General features: G+C 40.7%; 2 protein-coding genes across 2 annotated transcripts in view; one reads left to right on the top strand and one right to left on the bottom strand.

Annotated features, from left to right (window-relative positions):
* The window catches only part of selenol (selenoprotein L), a 20,710-nt gene extending 14,815 nt beyond the window's left edge, over positions 1-5,895 (top strand). Inside the window, exons 7-9 of the mRNA XM_034699926.1 lie at positions 1,513-1,635; positions 2,020-2,157; positions 4,688-5,895. Of these exons, the coding sequence (XP_034555817.1) occupies positions 1,513-1,635; positions 2,020-2,157; positions 4,688-4,810 (384 nt within the window). The 3' untranslated portion in view covers positions 4,811-5,895. The remainder of the gene's footprint in view (positions 1-1,512; positions 1,636-2,019; positions 2,158-4,687) is intronic.
* clec11a (C-type lectin domain containing 11A) lies at positions 5,862-16,613 on the bottom strand. Its single transcript, XM_034699927.1, has 5 exons — positions 15,818-16,613; positions 12,307-12,421; positions 11,439-11,546; positions 11,197-11,280; positions 5,862-8,937 (listed from the first exon to the last, which is right to left on the bottom strand). Exons 1-5 carry the CDS (start codon positions 15,902-15,904, stop codon positions 8,525-8,527), a joined length of 807 nt encoding a protein of 268 aa, XP_034555818.1. The 5' UTR covers positions 15,905-16,613; the 3' UTR covers positions 5,862-8,524.

The raw sequence follows: 16,613 nt of genomic DNA, 5'->3' as shown, positions 1-16,613 counted from the left end.
TCGCCATTTAATGTTTATGAGACATCCAGGATAGTGATAATGACAATTAGAATAAGAATAATATTCTTTATTTATAAGATAAGATAAGATATTACTTTATTGATCCCCGGGGGAGAAATTCAGTTGTTACAGCAACCCAGACATAAGTACAATCAAGAAGAAGTTTCAATAAGTAAAATTAAATTAAATTAAATTTGATTAAATAGCAGTAATTACAGGCAGTATTAAAAATGTTTCAGTAGTGACAGGTTGACATGGTGTGATTATGGTTGGTAATGACAGATTAAGCAATAAATAAAATAAATATGGGTATGTAGTATGACCGTGAGTTGTAGTAAACAAATATATATATATATATTATATATTAAAATATATACATATTATATATTATATAGCTCTTTTTCTTTATTTATATAGCACCTTTCATACATAAAAACATGCAGCCCAAAGTGCTTCACAGAATAACAGAGAGACAGAAAACAACAGCAATGGTAAAATTATAAAAGGCATGATTATAAATGAAATACTTAAAAATAAAATAAAATCAATGTAGTAAGATTATAATAGTGGAAAGAAAAGTTAAAAAATAAGGAAGCGTTAACAAGATCAGATGAATACAAGAAATAAATGATTGAATAAGATAAATAAATGTTAAAGCAATGATTAAATTAACATGGTTTCAAAGTGCTTTACGAATAAGAAAGAAACTAAAAGACAATAAAAGATAAATGTGAGGAAGACGAACAAAAGGAGATAAAACAATGTTGGAAGAATACAAACATCAAAAGATAAATTATTAAAACAATACAAGAATCTGAAATATAAAAATATAAAATGTAAAAATTTTAGAAATAAAAAAATATATATATTTATTAAAGATATAAATTATAGAAATATAAAAAATATAAAATTATAAAATCCTGCCAGTGATAATGCCTGAAAAAAAAGGAATTAAACCCTACAACCGTTACAACAAGGACTATATAGTTACTTTGCCTCTGTACATGGGGCGCCTACTTTACCAACTTTTTATTATTCTACCAATGCTCTTTTTATTCATCTTTTGCACTGAAAATGGGTTGCACTTCAATGTCGTTGTACATGTACAATGACAATAAAGATATATTCTATTTCTATATTCTATTTTAAACCTGCACCCCAAAGTTTACAAGGGGGCTGACAAAAAACATCCAAGTAAAGGTGGGCGGGAAAATTTGACACATGAAGCTCATCCTTAAATTTTCAGGAGTGCATTAAATGTTTGAATACATGATAAAAAAACACTTGTGCCTTGCAGTGACTTCCTGTGTTCAATAATGAAGCCCCACAGTTCCACAAGTGTCCACTAGAGGCTGGTTCCAAAAGCAGAGACATCCCCATCAGGCCTCTTATTAAAGTGCCTTTTTTTAATGGTTAAATTAAACATGTAAAAAAAATGAGTATAAGAAGATTAAGAAGTGAATGAGTGAGTGATATATCTAAATATCTTTCTTTTGAATACTTTCCCTGCAGGCTCTCCTAAATGCTCGGTCAGTGAAGGTCTTGGTGGTCTCTTTTGGCGGTGTGGAGGGAGCCAAACTGTGGTTGGAGCAAACTGGATGTACCTTCGACATGCTGCTGGATCCACAGAGAAAGGTCAGGATGAATCAAGGGGATATAGTTGTTAGGTTACAGTGGATGAAATCTGCCTGTATTTTCAAGCAGGTGCTTTATAGTGAAAGCAGCGACTGTGATTTTCACTAACTGTGACTCAGCGAAATCAACCAGAGAAGCCATCAAATGTGTCATAAATCTCCCAGTAAGCTGAGTCTCCAAACCTTTCATTTTGAAAAGTCAACCACCAGATGTTAGAGGATGTGGGATGGAAACAAGGGCAAACAACCAAATATGAAAAGTTTCCACAAGCCACAGAGTCAATCATGGTGTGTGTGTTTTCGTGGGATAAGGTCATCCAACCAAAGTGTTTCCCTGTATTAGTAGATCCCTCCTCTGATGCATCATTTGTTCTCTTTGCCACAGATTTACAGGAGTTTTGGCCTCGGCTCGTCCTACGCTAAGGTTTTGAAGTTCCGCTGCCTGATGCAGTACTCAGAGTACGGAGCTGTGGGCATCGACTTCCCTGACGTCCCCCCTCGCCTGATGGAAGATATCTATCAGGTATGAATAGACAACACAGCAGACGCATAAACAGTGAGTTGGTGTTTATGTAATGACCTGAAACACGGATGTAAACCAGGGAACAATGAAAGTTTGGGGAACTAGTCATCACTGAGCAGGGTCAGGTGTGTGTGCCTGATTGCCCCTGATCTGGAGCAGGTGTGGGAAGCTTATATGCACTCCTGGGCTCCAGGTCCCTGTGCTGACTCAATAGCTTACCTTCAGAGTTAAGCAAAAAATGATAGTTGAAGTTGGGTGGGTTTGGTATCTTCTAAGGCATTTCTAGCAGCCCTTTAGTTTTGTTCAAGGGTCTTCCTGGGTCGCCCTCATACCTCGGTTCCCAGTCAGTTGCTCTGCAGCGGTAGTTTAGTTTCTCTCTTATCTTTGTAAATCTTTGTTTAGGTTTTGGAGTCTCTTTGAATTAGCCTTCTTTAATTTGGTGGTTATTCCTTTTGGAATAACTGTTAAGAAACCCTGTGGTCCACACTTGCGCCCCACACCCCCTCATCCTGACAGATGAAGGTGTTTGGAGAGCCTGGGGTTGAAAGTAGCCGCTGCACGCCTTGTGCATTGTGTTCATTATATGGTTCCATGTATGCACACAGGAAATAATACAAGAGTCAAAATTATTATAGAGAAATTTCTTATCAAAAAACATTAATCATGCTATTCGAAACTCGGTTCAAGCTGCCAAAGTGGACTTAAAGGCAGACCATAGACTTCCATATTCATAATATCCAAGTTATGCTATTCAAATCATAATCTAATTGTAGATTAAACTTTCTCAACATCAGAAGTCAGGACCAGGGTTTCATTTTTAACCTTAGTATTATAGCCCTGAAATGCATGTAGCGCAGCCCTGCACCTCTAGTGGGGGCTGTAGCTCTGATTAATGGCTACTGTCATAATGCTTGGATGCTCTACTACCCAGATGTAAAAAAGCACAGATGCCAGATGTAATCTAGTAGTGTAGTGTGGTTTCTGAGTACTTTGATCTATTAAATAGAGATAAAGTTGTATGTAGGCTGGGATGTTAAAGTGCAATAAGGGCCAAAGCTCTGCTAGTGTTAGCTATGTAGTGACTGTCCTTGGCACTTTCCTTTTCCAGTCACTTTTGAAGGTGGTGTGGTTGTTCCTTACGCATAGTTGAATACAGAGAGTAATTCAACTGATGTCCAAAACCAGATTTTCCTTTTGGGTGATGTTCCCATTTATTGCAGTGAAAAGAATGTAACTTACATTGTCCAGTTTTGTTCGTTCAGCTTGCATGTATGGTAAGAAAGGTAGAAAGGTACTTTATTGATCCCAAGGGGGGAAATTCAATTCAATTTCACTCATGCTATTTTGGACATGCTACACATACAGTTTTTTTGGTATATACATACAAATGCACACACATGCAATGAACATGCTTAGGGAGAGATGTCAGAGTGAGGATACTGCCGTTAACCAGCGCACCCCGAGCAGTTGGGGTTCGGTGCCTTGCTCAAGGGCAAGGTGGCAGTGCCCAGGCAGGTGAACCAGCACCTCTCCATGCTGGGACTCGAACCGGCGACCCTTCGGTTCCCAAGCCAAGTCCCTATGGACTGAGCTACTGCCGTGTGCTCCCTTCACCTTCCAACAAAAGACTAGGCTACCTGCCCTAATTTATACACCTGGTGACCATCAGCAGACATTCAAAAATATATATGCCCTTATACTTTAAATGCATTGAATAAACGTCAAAAATAAAAAAGGCCACAAGATTTTTATTGATAATAGTAAATGTAATTTCTGTATTTTGCCTCATAAAATATTTCCCAAAGGTAAAGTTCAAGATTTTGATAATGGCTGATGAGGAAACTTCATCATATACAAATATTTTACTTTTTCTTGTTTTTAAGTTATATTTTTTGGCCTTTTTGCCTTTATTTTATAGGACAGCTGAAGAGAGACATGAAATGTGGGGGAGTAGAGAGTGGAGGAAGACATGCAGGAAATGGTAGACCGGCGGGGAATCAAACTGGCGACCTCTGCGACGAGGACTGTAGCCTCTGTATGTGGGGCGCTTAGAACGCTAGGCCACCAGCGTCTCAATATTTTACTTTCTTTTTAATATCCCAGCTCCAGCTCTTTGGTTGTTGTGTAGTTGTTTGATCATTCACAAATTCATTCAAGAGTGTGCCCAATGTAAGAAATGATGAATGTACAGTCCTGAAATGTAAACATCAGGCATTAAAAAAGAGCTTTGTTGAGCCGTATGTAAACATTGTGCTTTCATGGTGCATACTTTTGTATTAAAGACAGAGCTGCACACTTATTTTATGCTAAGACAAGGTTAATAACGTCAGTGTTTTGTTCCAGTAGTCATAAGTATTACCTGATAAAGGTGCACATGTTGAGATTATCAAACAGTTTTTGGTGTTGACTCAGTGAGTGGCCTTGTCTTCCTCTCTTCTCCCTTGTTTTGAGGCGTGCAACCACGTGATGTCCCCGTATAATCATCTTCTTTGAGGGGAGCTCCAGTAATCCTGCGTTCTTACTCTTTCAGATGGGCGGTGACTTCTTGCTGGACGAAGCAGGGAAAGTTCTCCTCTGTCATCCGTCTAAAAACCCTCACGACAGGCCGACGGTGAGCGACATCCTGCAGGCTGTGGATCCAGCGAAGCTGTAGAAGATGTGTGAACGCTGGAGACACTGGGTTCTTTTTAAAACTGTTTAACGCAGCACTGACACCACAGAGGACGAGCGGCTCTTTGACTCACATTTATGACGTCACGACTCGCACTCATGGCACCATGAAGAGAAGTGACCGATGCTGAAACTGTGAAGCAAAGAGAACTCCTTTCCTTTCTTGTGTCAGTGCTGCAGCGTTGGCATTTTTAAATAAGAGGCACTTCTACTGCAGGAGAAATGTAATTCAGGTGGAGTTAAAATAATGTAGTTTACTAGAAATGATCACTAATCTCTCTCTCAACATGGAAAACAAATAACGGTTATTACATATCATCATATTGTGAAGTTTTATGAGCAGAAATTGCTATACATATGAATTTTTCAGACTTTTCTAGTTTGGGAAATAGATCTTTTTTTACATGTTTCAGTTATTCTGACACTACGAATGCATCACAACTACTGATCACAACTCCTTCATGTGCCTGGTTCCAGTCAAGGAAACAACATTTAATGCTGCTGCAACCTTTTATCTTTTATAGAACAAGCGCTTTGAGATTTTAATAGAAAGAAATGTGATTAATACTGTGCTACAGATCTACTCTTTTTATATCTATGAATGAAATAAGCAATTAATGTGATTCTCCATGAACTGTGAGAGAAAATAAGTCATGATGGTGTGGTGATTATGTGGAGTAGGGCTGGGTATCAAACTTAAACCGAGGTGAACATGTCAGAAAGAAGTACCTAAAGAAGTCTGGGAACAAAAGTTGCCATGAAATATCTGGCCAACTTTTGACTTTACAAAGACAGTGGCCTTGCGAATTAAGCATGCACCCCATGTACAGAGGCTATAGCCCTCGTTGCAGCAGTCCCTTCTTCAACTTTTGGCCTTCCTGTTTGAAAGGCCTCAAGAACATGTTTATACCTCTCAAAGCAGAGTAACAACAGAGGCTAAGATCTGTTTGATACCCAGCCCTAACGAGGAAGAAAATGAGTCCTTTACCTCCTGAAAATGTTCAACTGATCAAAAAATGATTTTGTAAGCCATGTCAACTTTTAGTAAAGATTTATGATGAACATTTACACTCAGCGTTTTATGTACAACTTTCTTGTTTTTCACACTGTTCAATTCTGGATACATTTACATACAATGATACAATGATTGTTGGAGCCAAAGGGACACTGTATGGGACACAGGGTGATACAGGTGATGTGTATATTTTGTCTGTAATACCAACATTGAACACTAGGAGGAGCCTTGGCTAACGTGAGGCATAAAACCAAGGCTACAGGTGATTGAAGCTAGGTGTGAAAGAAGCTAATAAGGTATTGGTTAAAAAGTATAGAGATTAATTTCACTGAGGGGTGAATTTGGAGCTACAGTAGTTTGGACCATAGACTAAACAACATGGATAGTCGTGAGTGAAGTCACCCATTGGTTTCTGAAGAAGAGATTTGAAGCCCAATGATGGCGGTCACTATATTGGACCGTTTCAGTCTTCTGGCTAACATCTACAATGTGCCAACGTGTCAGTCCTCTCAGCCAAGCCCCTCATTATGCCAGATAATGCAACTTGTGACCTTAATATCTTCAAAATAAACAAGTTATAAGAAGTTCAGCACCAGTACAGAGTGTACGAATAGAGAGATCGGCTATTAAGACCAAAAGTATATTTGGTACCAGGCTGTATACATGTTTAATTTTGCTGTAAACTTGAGTATTTTAACATTGGTGTTAATGGGACTTCCAAGGCATTTGGGTCAGCCTCCAGTGGACACTTGAGGAACTACAGTTTTTGGTACTTTAGCACTGACTTCATTTTCAGACATTTGAGGTTGCTGCTTGGTTTGGACCAAGCGGTAACCTCCGGTCTTAAAATATGAAGCCCATGCGGAAGTGCTGAAAACTGCAGTTCATCGAGTGTCCACTAGAGGCTGGCTGCAGAAACACAAGAAACCACATACACACCCATTCAAAGAAGATGATCTTTACAGCCGAAATAAACATGTTTACAACCTGGTTCAAAAATCGGTTTAGGTCTGAATAGCACATTTTTCTATAACTTGTTATTTTTGAAGATATCAAACTTGCAAGTTTTGCCCAAATAAGGGCATGGCTGACTTGATTGACAGGCGGGAACACTGTAGCTGTTAGCAAAAAGGCTAAAGGCCCGCCTCCTAACTCACACTAGCTTGGACAACGTTTGGTTGAGTTCAGTATTTCCAATATGGCACCCGCCAACGATTGGCTTCAGGAACAGATGGGTGACGTCCCGGATACTACGTCCATTTTTTATACAGTCTATGGTTTGGACGTGTGTCTCAGCAAAGCAACCAAAACCAGGATTCCAATGATCCATACAAACTATCATCTTTCATGATACAGTCGGCCAAACTGAATGTACTTCAAAATGTTGACACAGTTGAAAAACATGTCAGCTTCCATTAATCTCATGGAGACTTGAGTTAATGCCCAGCATAAGCTGAGGCTCCACCTGGTGTTCAGTGTCAGGACCACATGAAGTATAAACACACCACCTTCTCTCACACAGAGATATAAAACAACCCCAAATAAGAACCCTGTTTGGGCTCCAACAGTGCTTTCTTATCAGGGAGTTTCCAACAAACTGAAAAAGTGAGACCACAACTTCAGAAATGTTTTCTATCCAGAGATGTTGAACAATCAGCAGTTTAACAGAGGAGTCCCATCTGGTACCAGACATTGTGAAAATAGCCTCAAAGCTCAGAAACAACAGAGAAGCACTTCCTAATTCCTGTAAAGCTTACGCACACATTGATTTATATCATCCAGCAGGTCAGTGTTTGCTGATTCAGACGGGAAAAAAAATCCCCCCAGCTTTTCTTGTTTTCCTTTCTTGGAAACTTTGAACAAATATTTAGAATTCCAGGCGTGAAATCACAGCAGACTGGATTGACTTCATATCCCGGCAGCTGCATGAATAATAATATTTACCATCCTTACATGAACTTGAACTGAAGTGTCAGTCAGTATGAATAATATGGATTTGTGCATTTTTGAAATGCATCTTTTCCATTGAAGCCTTAAAATAGCACCACATTTTTTAAAATAAATGTCTTTATCCTGTAAGATACAAGACTTAAACAATGCTACACTTATTGAAAAGAGACAGATTCAACTGGACGTGTACCTTGAAAAACAAGATGACTTTGAATACAACCACTCAAGGTATATTCAGGTGTTTTTATGGGAAATTATTTCACTTAAAGTTGTTGTTATGACATAACATAAAGATGGATGACACGTCTCCATCCCCTCCTCTAGTACAAAAGTGAAACCAAAATACTTCCATTAATTTAGCAAAGATCCTTCAGGTCCCAATGGTCTAAAGTGTGACAGATATCGTGTTGGCATTTTGGAGTGAATACTCATAGTTATGAAATTTTCATGCTAAAATAAATCCTAACGATATGACTGACCAATACCAAAAAAGAAACGTGTTCAAGAAACATTTCTTTGACGTGTATTTTGATTTTAAGGTTTGACCCATGTCCCATCTGTTAACATGGAAGAGGCGGGCTTTATGACCTATACTACAGCCAGTCAGTAGGGGGAGCACCAAATGTATTTTCTTGTAGTCCATCATTTTCTACAGTACTTGGTAATGATCAACAACTGGAGGTCAGAGGTCAAGCTGGTGAGTTTGTAAAGCTGTCTGGAGAAGAGTTCGTCTTAAAGTGCCACTCTGTCGTCAAACTCGCACATGTAGTTCATTCTCCGGTCGCAGTAGTGGTCCCACCAATCGCCGTCATCGGACGACATCGACACACAGTTCTCTCGCCGGCCTCCGTCGGGCTGGCTGGAGAGGAAGTGTTTACGCCACTGGAAGTAAGACACCCGCGTCCCGTCTTCGAAAAGGTACATGCCCTCCGATCGCAGGTCGTTGATGCCCAGCCAGACGGGCCAGTTCCCCGGGTGGAAGAAGGATTTGACGTAGTCGGCGAGGGCCTCCTGCTCCCTGCGATCGCGGGGCATCGCCATCCTGCCGCCTCGTTCCAAACACTTCCTGGACGCTCCTGCGTAATCCTCGTGGTTGTTATACACAAGGTAGCATTTGTATCCCAATCTGTGTCCCTTCTGGCAGCCTGAGAAGGGCAGAGAAACAAGGTGATACTTTGAATGAGTATTTTTATTGCGATCATTATTTTAGAAAAACAAAAGTCTATCATTTGTGTGAATATTCAACTTTAAAGGTGACATATCATGCAAAATCGACTTTTTAATGGTTCTCTACCTGAAATATGTTTCCCTGGCATGTCTACAAACCCCCCTGAGAATGAAAACAATCCATTCTGCCCCTGTTCTGATTTCTCCACCTTTCTGTAAATGTGTGTGAAACGAGCCGTTTCAGACTTCTGTGTTTTTGTTACGTCACAACAATATCCGGTCTGTCACGGAGTCAGAGCTCGGAGCTTGTTCAGCCCATAGACTGTATAAAATACAATTCAACCCCTCCTCCGTTTTTCATTCCCTGCACACACGTGTGCTAAGGAGGGAGGCATGCTAGTTGTAGGCTGTCTTAATAAACACAGAGGTCGGTTTTACTCCCCACGTCTGCAGATTTGAAGATCTAGTGGATGATTTTTATTTGTCATGGAAAAGTGCTAGCGCTAGTTAGCATAGCCATATAGCTACATGTCGTAGCTGAAGCTGTGTACCAAGACACACGTCAACATACTGACAAATAAAACAAGAAGATCTAGTGGATGATTTTTATTTATCATGGATAAGTGCTAGCGCTAGTTAGCATAGCCACATAGCTACATGTTCGTAGCTGTGTACCAAGACACACGTTGACATACTGACAAATAAAACAACAAGAAACACTAAATCTGTGACCAATCCTTCAGAAAGGTCCTGCTACAGGCGCCTCTCCGTCAGGATCAGATTCTTGATTAAATTCAGAGGGTTGAAGTAATGCGGGTCTGTGAGCAGCCGTGTATATTCAGCCAACATGTAAACATTAGATCAATGTGCTGGACAGCCGAGGCACATCCACTTCCTGAGGGGGCGTGGTCAGAGAGAAAACAGAGTGTTCTGAGGAGGACTGAAGAAGAGGGTTTGACAGGCAGACCAAAATCTGATTTCAAAGTGTTTTTTGAGCATAAAATTTAAAGACATGTTTTGGGGACCTCTTAGACCAATATATATTGATGAAAAAAGCGTGATATGTCACCTTTAATATTTTTAAATAACATGCAATGAGGCTGGTGTAGGTGGAAAGAGCTAGCGGTCCTAGCAGTTCGCAGATGACCTAAGATAGCAGGGTAGCATCAGGCGGAGTGGGAATCTTCACACAGCAGTTTATTATAAAGAACATAACAGTCAACCTTATAATGCTAGGTCTCCACTGCGCTATATTCATTTATTATACATGACAAATAGAAAGTAGGCACAGCTTACACCAGCTAGTCCTCTCTCGGTCAGAACATATCATCAACTACAGTCTCAGAGAGTAGCAACCACCTTGTGGCGCTACCTGGTACTGCAGCAGTATTACTACAACTAGACTCTGACTGTTCCAAAAAACATTTCACATGTTAAAACTAAGCGGCAACCTCCGGCCATGAGAATTGAAGCCGAAAGCAGAAATAAACATGTGTACAGCCTGGTACAAAAAACGAGTGTAGTCTGGATGGCTCATTTCTTGATCAGCACACACTGTACAGGGGTCAAATTTTTTCATAACACCGACATTTTCGAAGATATTAAGATTACGAGTTTTCCATTATGAGAGGCACAGCTGATTTGATTGACAGGCGGGAACACTGTAGCAATTGGCGAGGAGGCTCAAAGCCCGCCTCTTGACCTTGACAGAAGTTAGGTTGACTTCAGCATATTCAATATGGTTCCTGCCGGCAATTGGCTTCAGAAACAGATGGGTGTCATCACGGATACTACGTCCATTATTTGTACAGTCTGTGGTTAAAACTAGTCCATTCCACACAGCAAAATCCACACAATCAATGACCATAAAAGGAACAGGCTGCAGCCCAAGGCTTAACTCTGCCCCAGAAACGAGGCTGTGAGTTTTGACACTGAACCAAAACATAATGAAACGTAATGGTCCAATAAACCAAAACAGTGAGCTGAAAGTACTGAACTGAACTGCCTCAGAGAGGGGCGTGAACCTGCAGAATGGGTAGAATAATATAGGAGAAGTCTACACTGATAACTGATCACAGTATCTGTTTAATGTGATCAATCAATTTTCAATCCCAGAGAAAGTAATGCTTATAATCCAGATGTTTAAATAGAAAACTGAATAGTGTGAGCTGTAGAAACAGAAACTCATCAGCTGACATATTACAGCAGAGAGACATAAAGTAGAATAAGTATCATACCCTCCAGTCTTCCCATCTCCTTGCGGTTGTCCTTGCTGTGCTGGTAAACCTCCCGGATGCTGTCCTCCAGATCACCAACTTTGCCTGACAGTTTCAGTCATGGGAACAACAGAAACAAGGAGACGTGAGAGTCAGCACAGGGTATATGTCGGCTGATCTACTAGTCCAAGTTTGGAGCTTTAGGGAGGAATGAATCTGCTTCTCAAGTTAAATGCACTATTGTGAGAAAATGAACGTTTTACCATCCATCCTGGTCAGACGGTCCATCAACTGACTGACTTTAACATCCAGGGTGTAGTGACCAACGTTCAGCTTGTGGATCGCCTGGTCCATACCGGCTAGTCTGGACACTGTGGAATACAACAGAGTTTAATAACTGGATATGACAGAGGATACAACTAAAGAGTACGGGAGGTCGAGCCTGAAATTATCAGGCACCTCTCCTTTGGAATCATCTACCAATCAGAGTCCGGAAGACAGACACCCTCTCTACTTTTAAGAGTAGGTTTCAAACTGTCCTTTTGTTGTAAAGCTTATAGTTAGAACTAGGTCAGGCTTGGACCAGTGCTTAGTTATGCTGCTATAGGCTTAGACTGCCAGGGCAACTGACACACTGGGATCCCCTCTCTCTGCCAATCACTGACTTTGACTCTCCCTGTCCCATTACAGTTACTAACCATAGACCTTTCTGGAGTCCCTGAGCTCCCTTGTCCCACAAGTTCCTCTGAGTCTCTGCTGTAGACGGCCTGCTAATGTGGACGTGCCACACTCCAGCTGCTACAACTACTTCTATCATCTCTCTCTCTTCACCTCCCTCTATCCCTCTTTCCAAGATGTGTGTCTAACATGAGTCTGGTCCTGCTGGAGGTTTCTGCCTGTTAAAGGAAGTTTGTCCTTGCCACTGTAACTTGCTAAATGCTGCAAAGTGCTCTGCTCATGGTGGATTAAGATGAGATCAGACTGAGTCCTGTCTATGAGATGGGACTGGATCTTATCCTGTCTTGATGTTGGGTCTTTGTTAATAATAGAACATTAATATGGTCATTTGGCGCTCTATAAATAAAGATTGAAGCATGTATTTAGTGTTCTGATGTGGTTATGCAGACTCACAGACATAGTTGTATGAGTTTTCAAAGTCAGACAGTTGACTCGTTGGCTCCGGTTCAGGCTCTGGAAGAATATCAGGAACATCCCCTCTTGCCTTCTTCACCTCTTGCAGAGATGCCTGATACAAATGCAAAACAAGACGTCAACACTTCTTAAATGCTGTTTCCACCATGTGTAAGTTCTGTCTTTGCTCCAGTTGACGGACTAAATCAAACCCTTTTCCATTCAAACACAACATCTGATGCTCAAAACAAGCTCATTAGGGCTTTTTCCAAAACACAAATTACCCCCCTGTGTACATCTGGACTTGGCTTATTTTCAAATTCCAGATCAGCCATCCGTTTCTGTAATGAAACAACTGTTACATAATCTTCTCCTCTCTAACCAGGACCATATTAGAGTGAGTGTTTAGTTTACTGTGTCTTAAACCTCAACTATCTTAATTGTGTGCAGGATGAAATGTTTGCAGACTTGTGTTCACTTTTATTGCTGTGAAAGAAAAGTATTTACAACAGTGAGGAGGGATTCAGATCTGTTACATAACCAAAAACACCAACACCACACAATACAAGTCCTGCATTAGAGTGCATTTAAAGCTCCTTTGGGAGTTTTATCTGGTTATAAAACAGACTGAATTTAATACTGAGACCTCTTTATGATCTATAAAAGCAAACAAGAGTATCAGCAAGAGCAGGGGTTCCCAAAGTGTGGGTCGGGACCAAGCGGCAAACTCCGGTCTCAAACGATGAAGCCAATGCGGAAGTGCTATAAACTGCAGTACATCGAGAATCCGCTTGAGGCTGGCTGCAGAAACACCGGAAACTACGTAGATATGAATGGGAAAAAGACGATCTTTGCAGCATTAATAAACATGTTTACAGCCTGGTTCAAAAAACGGCTTGGCCCTATGAAGCTAATCTCTCTAATGGCACACACTGTACGGGGGGTGAATTTTTTTCTAACGTGACGGTTCAGAAGATATTAAGATTACGACTTTTGCCCAAATAAGGACATGACTGACGTGACTCCCGGTCGGGAACACACAGCCATTGGCTAAGAGGCTCACACTACGTCACACTCTGCCTGGTTGAGTTCCGCATTACCAATATGGCTGCTGCCGTCGATTTGCTTCAAAACAGCTCTCAGGAACAGATGGGTGACATCACGGATACTACGTCCATATTTTATACAGTCTATGGTCGGGACCCCCTGTGGGGTCGCGAGACACAAATGAGGGGTTGTGAGAGGTCTTCCAGGATATTTTTTTTTTTTTAAGTTATCTTAACTCTACATTTTACCCATTATAGTAAAAAAATATGGACAAAAATAGTAGCTAACCTTGAAATAAAACCTTAAAATATAAAGTGTAATGAGTTTTCTGCCTTTCTTTTTGCCAGATGACTCTAAGTTTAGGGTTAGTGAAGAGTTAATTACCAAAAGCATCAGTAGCAGCAGGTTAATTCATAAATGCACAGGAAACACAGACACGTTCTTATAAAGGTACGCTAATTTTCTGCAGACCAGCTAAATGAAGCCACATTAAATCCCTTTGAGGGACAGTGGGGGTCGTGAGTCTTTGGCACCAATATTTTGGGGGTCGCGGGCTGAAAAGTTCGGGAACCCCTGAGCAAGAGGACTGATTACTTCTTTACTGTGATTTTTAAAGCGTGAAACTTCTGCCACTGGGAAGCCGTCTTCTCTCTACATTACCGTGACAAAGACAGACAGCAGGTGATACATTCGACTGTTATAATAAAGCAGGAAGTCCCTTTTAAAAAGTGAGTGAGTACAATCTGGAAAATGTAGAAGAAGTGTTGGAAGTGAAAGAACCAAAAGCAGAAAAATGACCCATCACTGTTGAACAATTTTGATATTCTGCCATCAGATTTGTGTTTGTATAAAAGCACAACTTTACCTGTTTCTATTTGTTGAAAATTTGAACTCCAACTAGCTGACTATTCTGAACTTAGAAAAACACACAAATTAGTTTTAACATGGCTAATCAGGGGATCACAGCACCTTCTTGCTGATTGTGGCTAACATTAGCAGAGCTAGCACCACCAGCCTTTGGACACACTTGCAGGTTAACGTCCACATGCCTGCACTGGTTTACACATTGCTCTAGACTGGTGGTTATATGCCAGGTTAACAAGACACAGCCTACATACAACTTTATCTCCATTTTCTAAATCAGGTCACCTGTGCTTGTTTTTGTATGGGTAGTAGAGCATAATCACAATGTGGCAGTAGCCATAAACAGCTTAGACACAATATATGACTGTCACTTAAAACCCACACTTATAAAGATGATTATAAGTTTACTGACTGCAACAGTAACATTGCAAGTTGAGGTGGAGCTAAGGATAGAAATGAATAATTATACTCATGATTTTCTGATTTATTATGTAACAATCATACTACAATTATGGATAGTGAGTTTAAAATGTATCACACACATTAAAGACACCAAGTAGAGGAAAAACTGCACTTTTTGTTGTATCATCAGAAATACTTCCATGTGTCAAACATCTATAACATCATCATGATCATGTTTATTTGCACCCAGACATCTAATCATAATTTCAAGCTCCTGTGTGGAACTTCTGGTCTGTGTTGATTTTGGCGCCCCTTGTGGACAAAGTGGTAACTCAATTATTTTGCTGATTTTGTCCTTTTCATGTGTGTTTTTTTTTTATAAATTTATATTTTGGGGATTTTCACCTTTAATGGACAGGACAGCTGAAGAGAGACAGGACATTTAGGGAGTGGAGAGTGGGGAAGGACATGTAGTAAATGGTGGAGGCTGGAATTGGACCTGCGACCTCTGGGACCAGGGTTATAACCTCTGTACATGGGGCGCGCGCTTAGAACGCTAGGCCAACGATGCCCCCTTTATGTGTTTTTGACCAAGATAATACTTACCCTACATTTTCTATTTTCAAGGTTTTATTTCAAGGTTAGCTACTATTTTTGCCGATGTTTTTTACTATAACGGGTAAAATGTACTGTTTTTAGATAACTTTAAAAAAAATAAACATCCTGGAAGACATCTTGCGAACCCCCAGGGGGTCCCGACTCCCACTTTGGGAACCCCTGCTTTATTTTTATAGTCAAACATGTCATGCATTATGGAAACTTGCAGTCAAAAATGTAAACAAAGGCTGCTAACCTCTTCGTCCGACACCTACTCTGAAGCATCATGCATTTAAAACACCTTTTTACAAATACTCTATCCTGTCACTGATGGTCCACTTTGTTTGAGTAGTGCATAAAGAGGCATCAATATTAATTTCAGCCTGTTTCATAAACAGTTAAAAAAATCTCCTTACAGGTGCTTTAATTTCAGTAACACTTCTAATTCAGGAAACTCTGAGTCCCACCTTTACACGTGTACAGTACAGACACATCAGAGCACTATGAATGGGTACAGTGTTTCACTTTAGCAAGCAATATCACAGCAACACGTCCAGTTGAAAATACAGATTAAAGTAGATTGAGTCAATGCAGCACTGACCTGTGTTGGTGAAGCGTCCACTGTCCCTGAAGGAACCCGCAGAGAACATAAACACAGCAGCGCGAGCGAGGTGGCAGCCGGTCCCATTTTCTGCTCCTGCTTCAGCAGCTAAACTCCCTCTGCACCTCTGAGTCTGTCTCCCTTCCCTCTCTTTCACTCCTCACTCCCTCGTTCTGCCCTCAGAGATGTGATCCAGGAATCTCCTGTTTGGAGATATGAATGAGAGCTGCTCTACATCCCTTCCTTTACAAGACACACACACACACACACACACACAAAAAAGAAACGCCCAGGAACTGAAATCCCAGGTGTTCTAAACTAAATCAAAGTCACATCCCCAGTAGTCTGCCTGCTGCCTCCCCTTCTCTTTCTGCCACGTTCAGGATGTCTCGCCTTTTTGCCAAACAACAGGAAAGCTCTTTGTTTTTGCTCCCACCTCCCATTTCCACTCTTTGTGTAAACCTGCAGTTTCATGCAGGGGCGGATATCATCACAGGTCTCTGTCCTGCGGAAACGTGGACAGAGACAGTTCTCATTAACGTCTTCTTTTTAAGAGTTGAGGAAATCAGGCTTCTTCAAAGCTTTGCATTGATGAATTTTCAGCTATTTGTGTCTCTTTTAGGATCTATACATCTTGAAATCATCCATTCTGCAGGTTGGAAAAGATGCATTTCACTTTATTACACTGCAAGTGAAACATGTATTATAAGTATCAGTGCAGCCCCCATAAAACTGATGAAATAACCCCAGTTGTAGATCCATCAGTGCTGCTTTTTTAAGCTCCCTGCAGTCTGGT

Source organism: Notolabrus celidotus, chromosome 13 (genome assembly GCF_009762535.1).
Source record: "Notolabrus celidotus isolate fNotCel1 chromosome 13, fNotCel1.pri, whole genome shotgun sequence".
NCBI classification, from domain to species: domain Eukaryota; kingdom Metazoa; phylum Chordata; class Actinopteri; order Labriformes; family Labridae; genus Notolabrus; species Notolabrus celidotus.
Note: the sequence above shows the minus strand (reverse complement) of the source record. Positions and strands in the feature narration are given on the sequence as shown.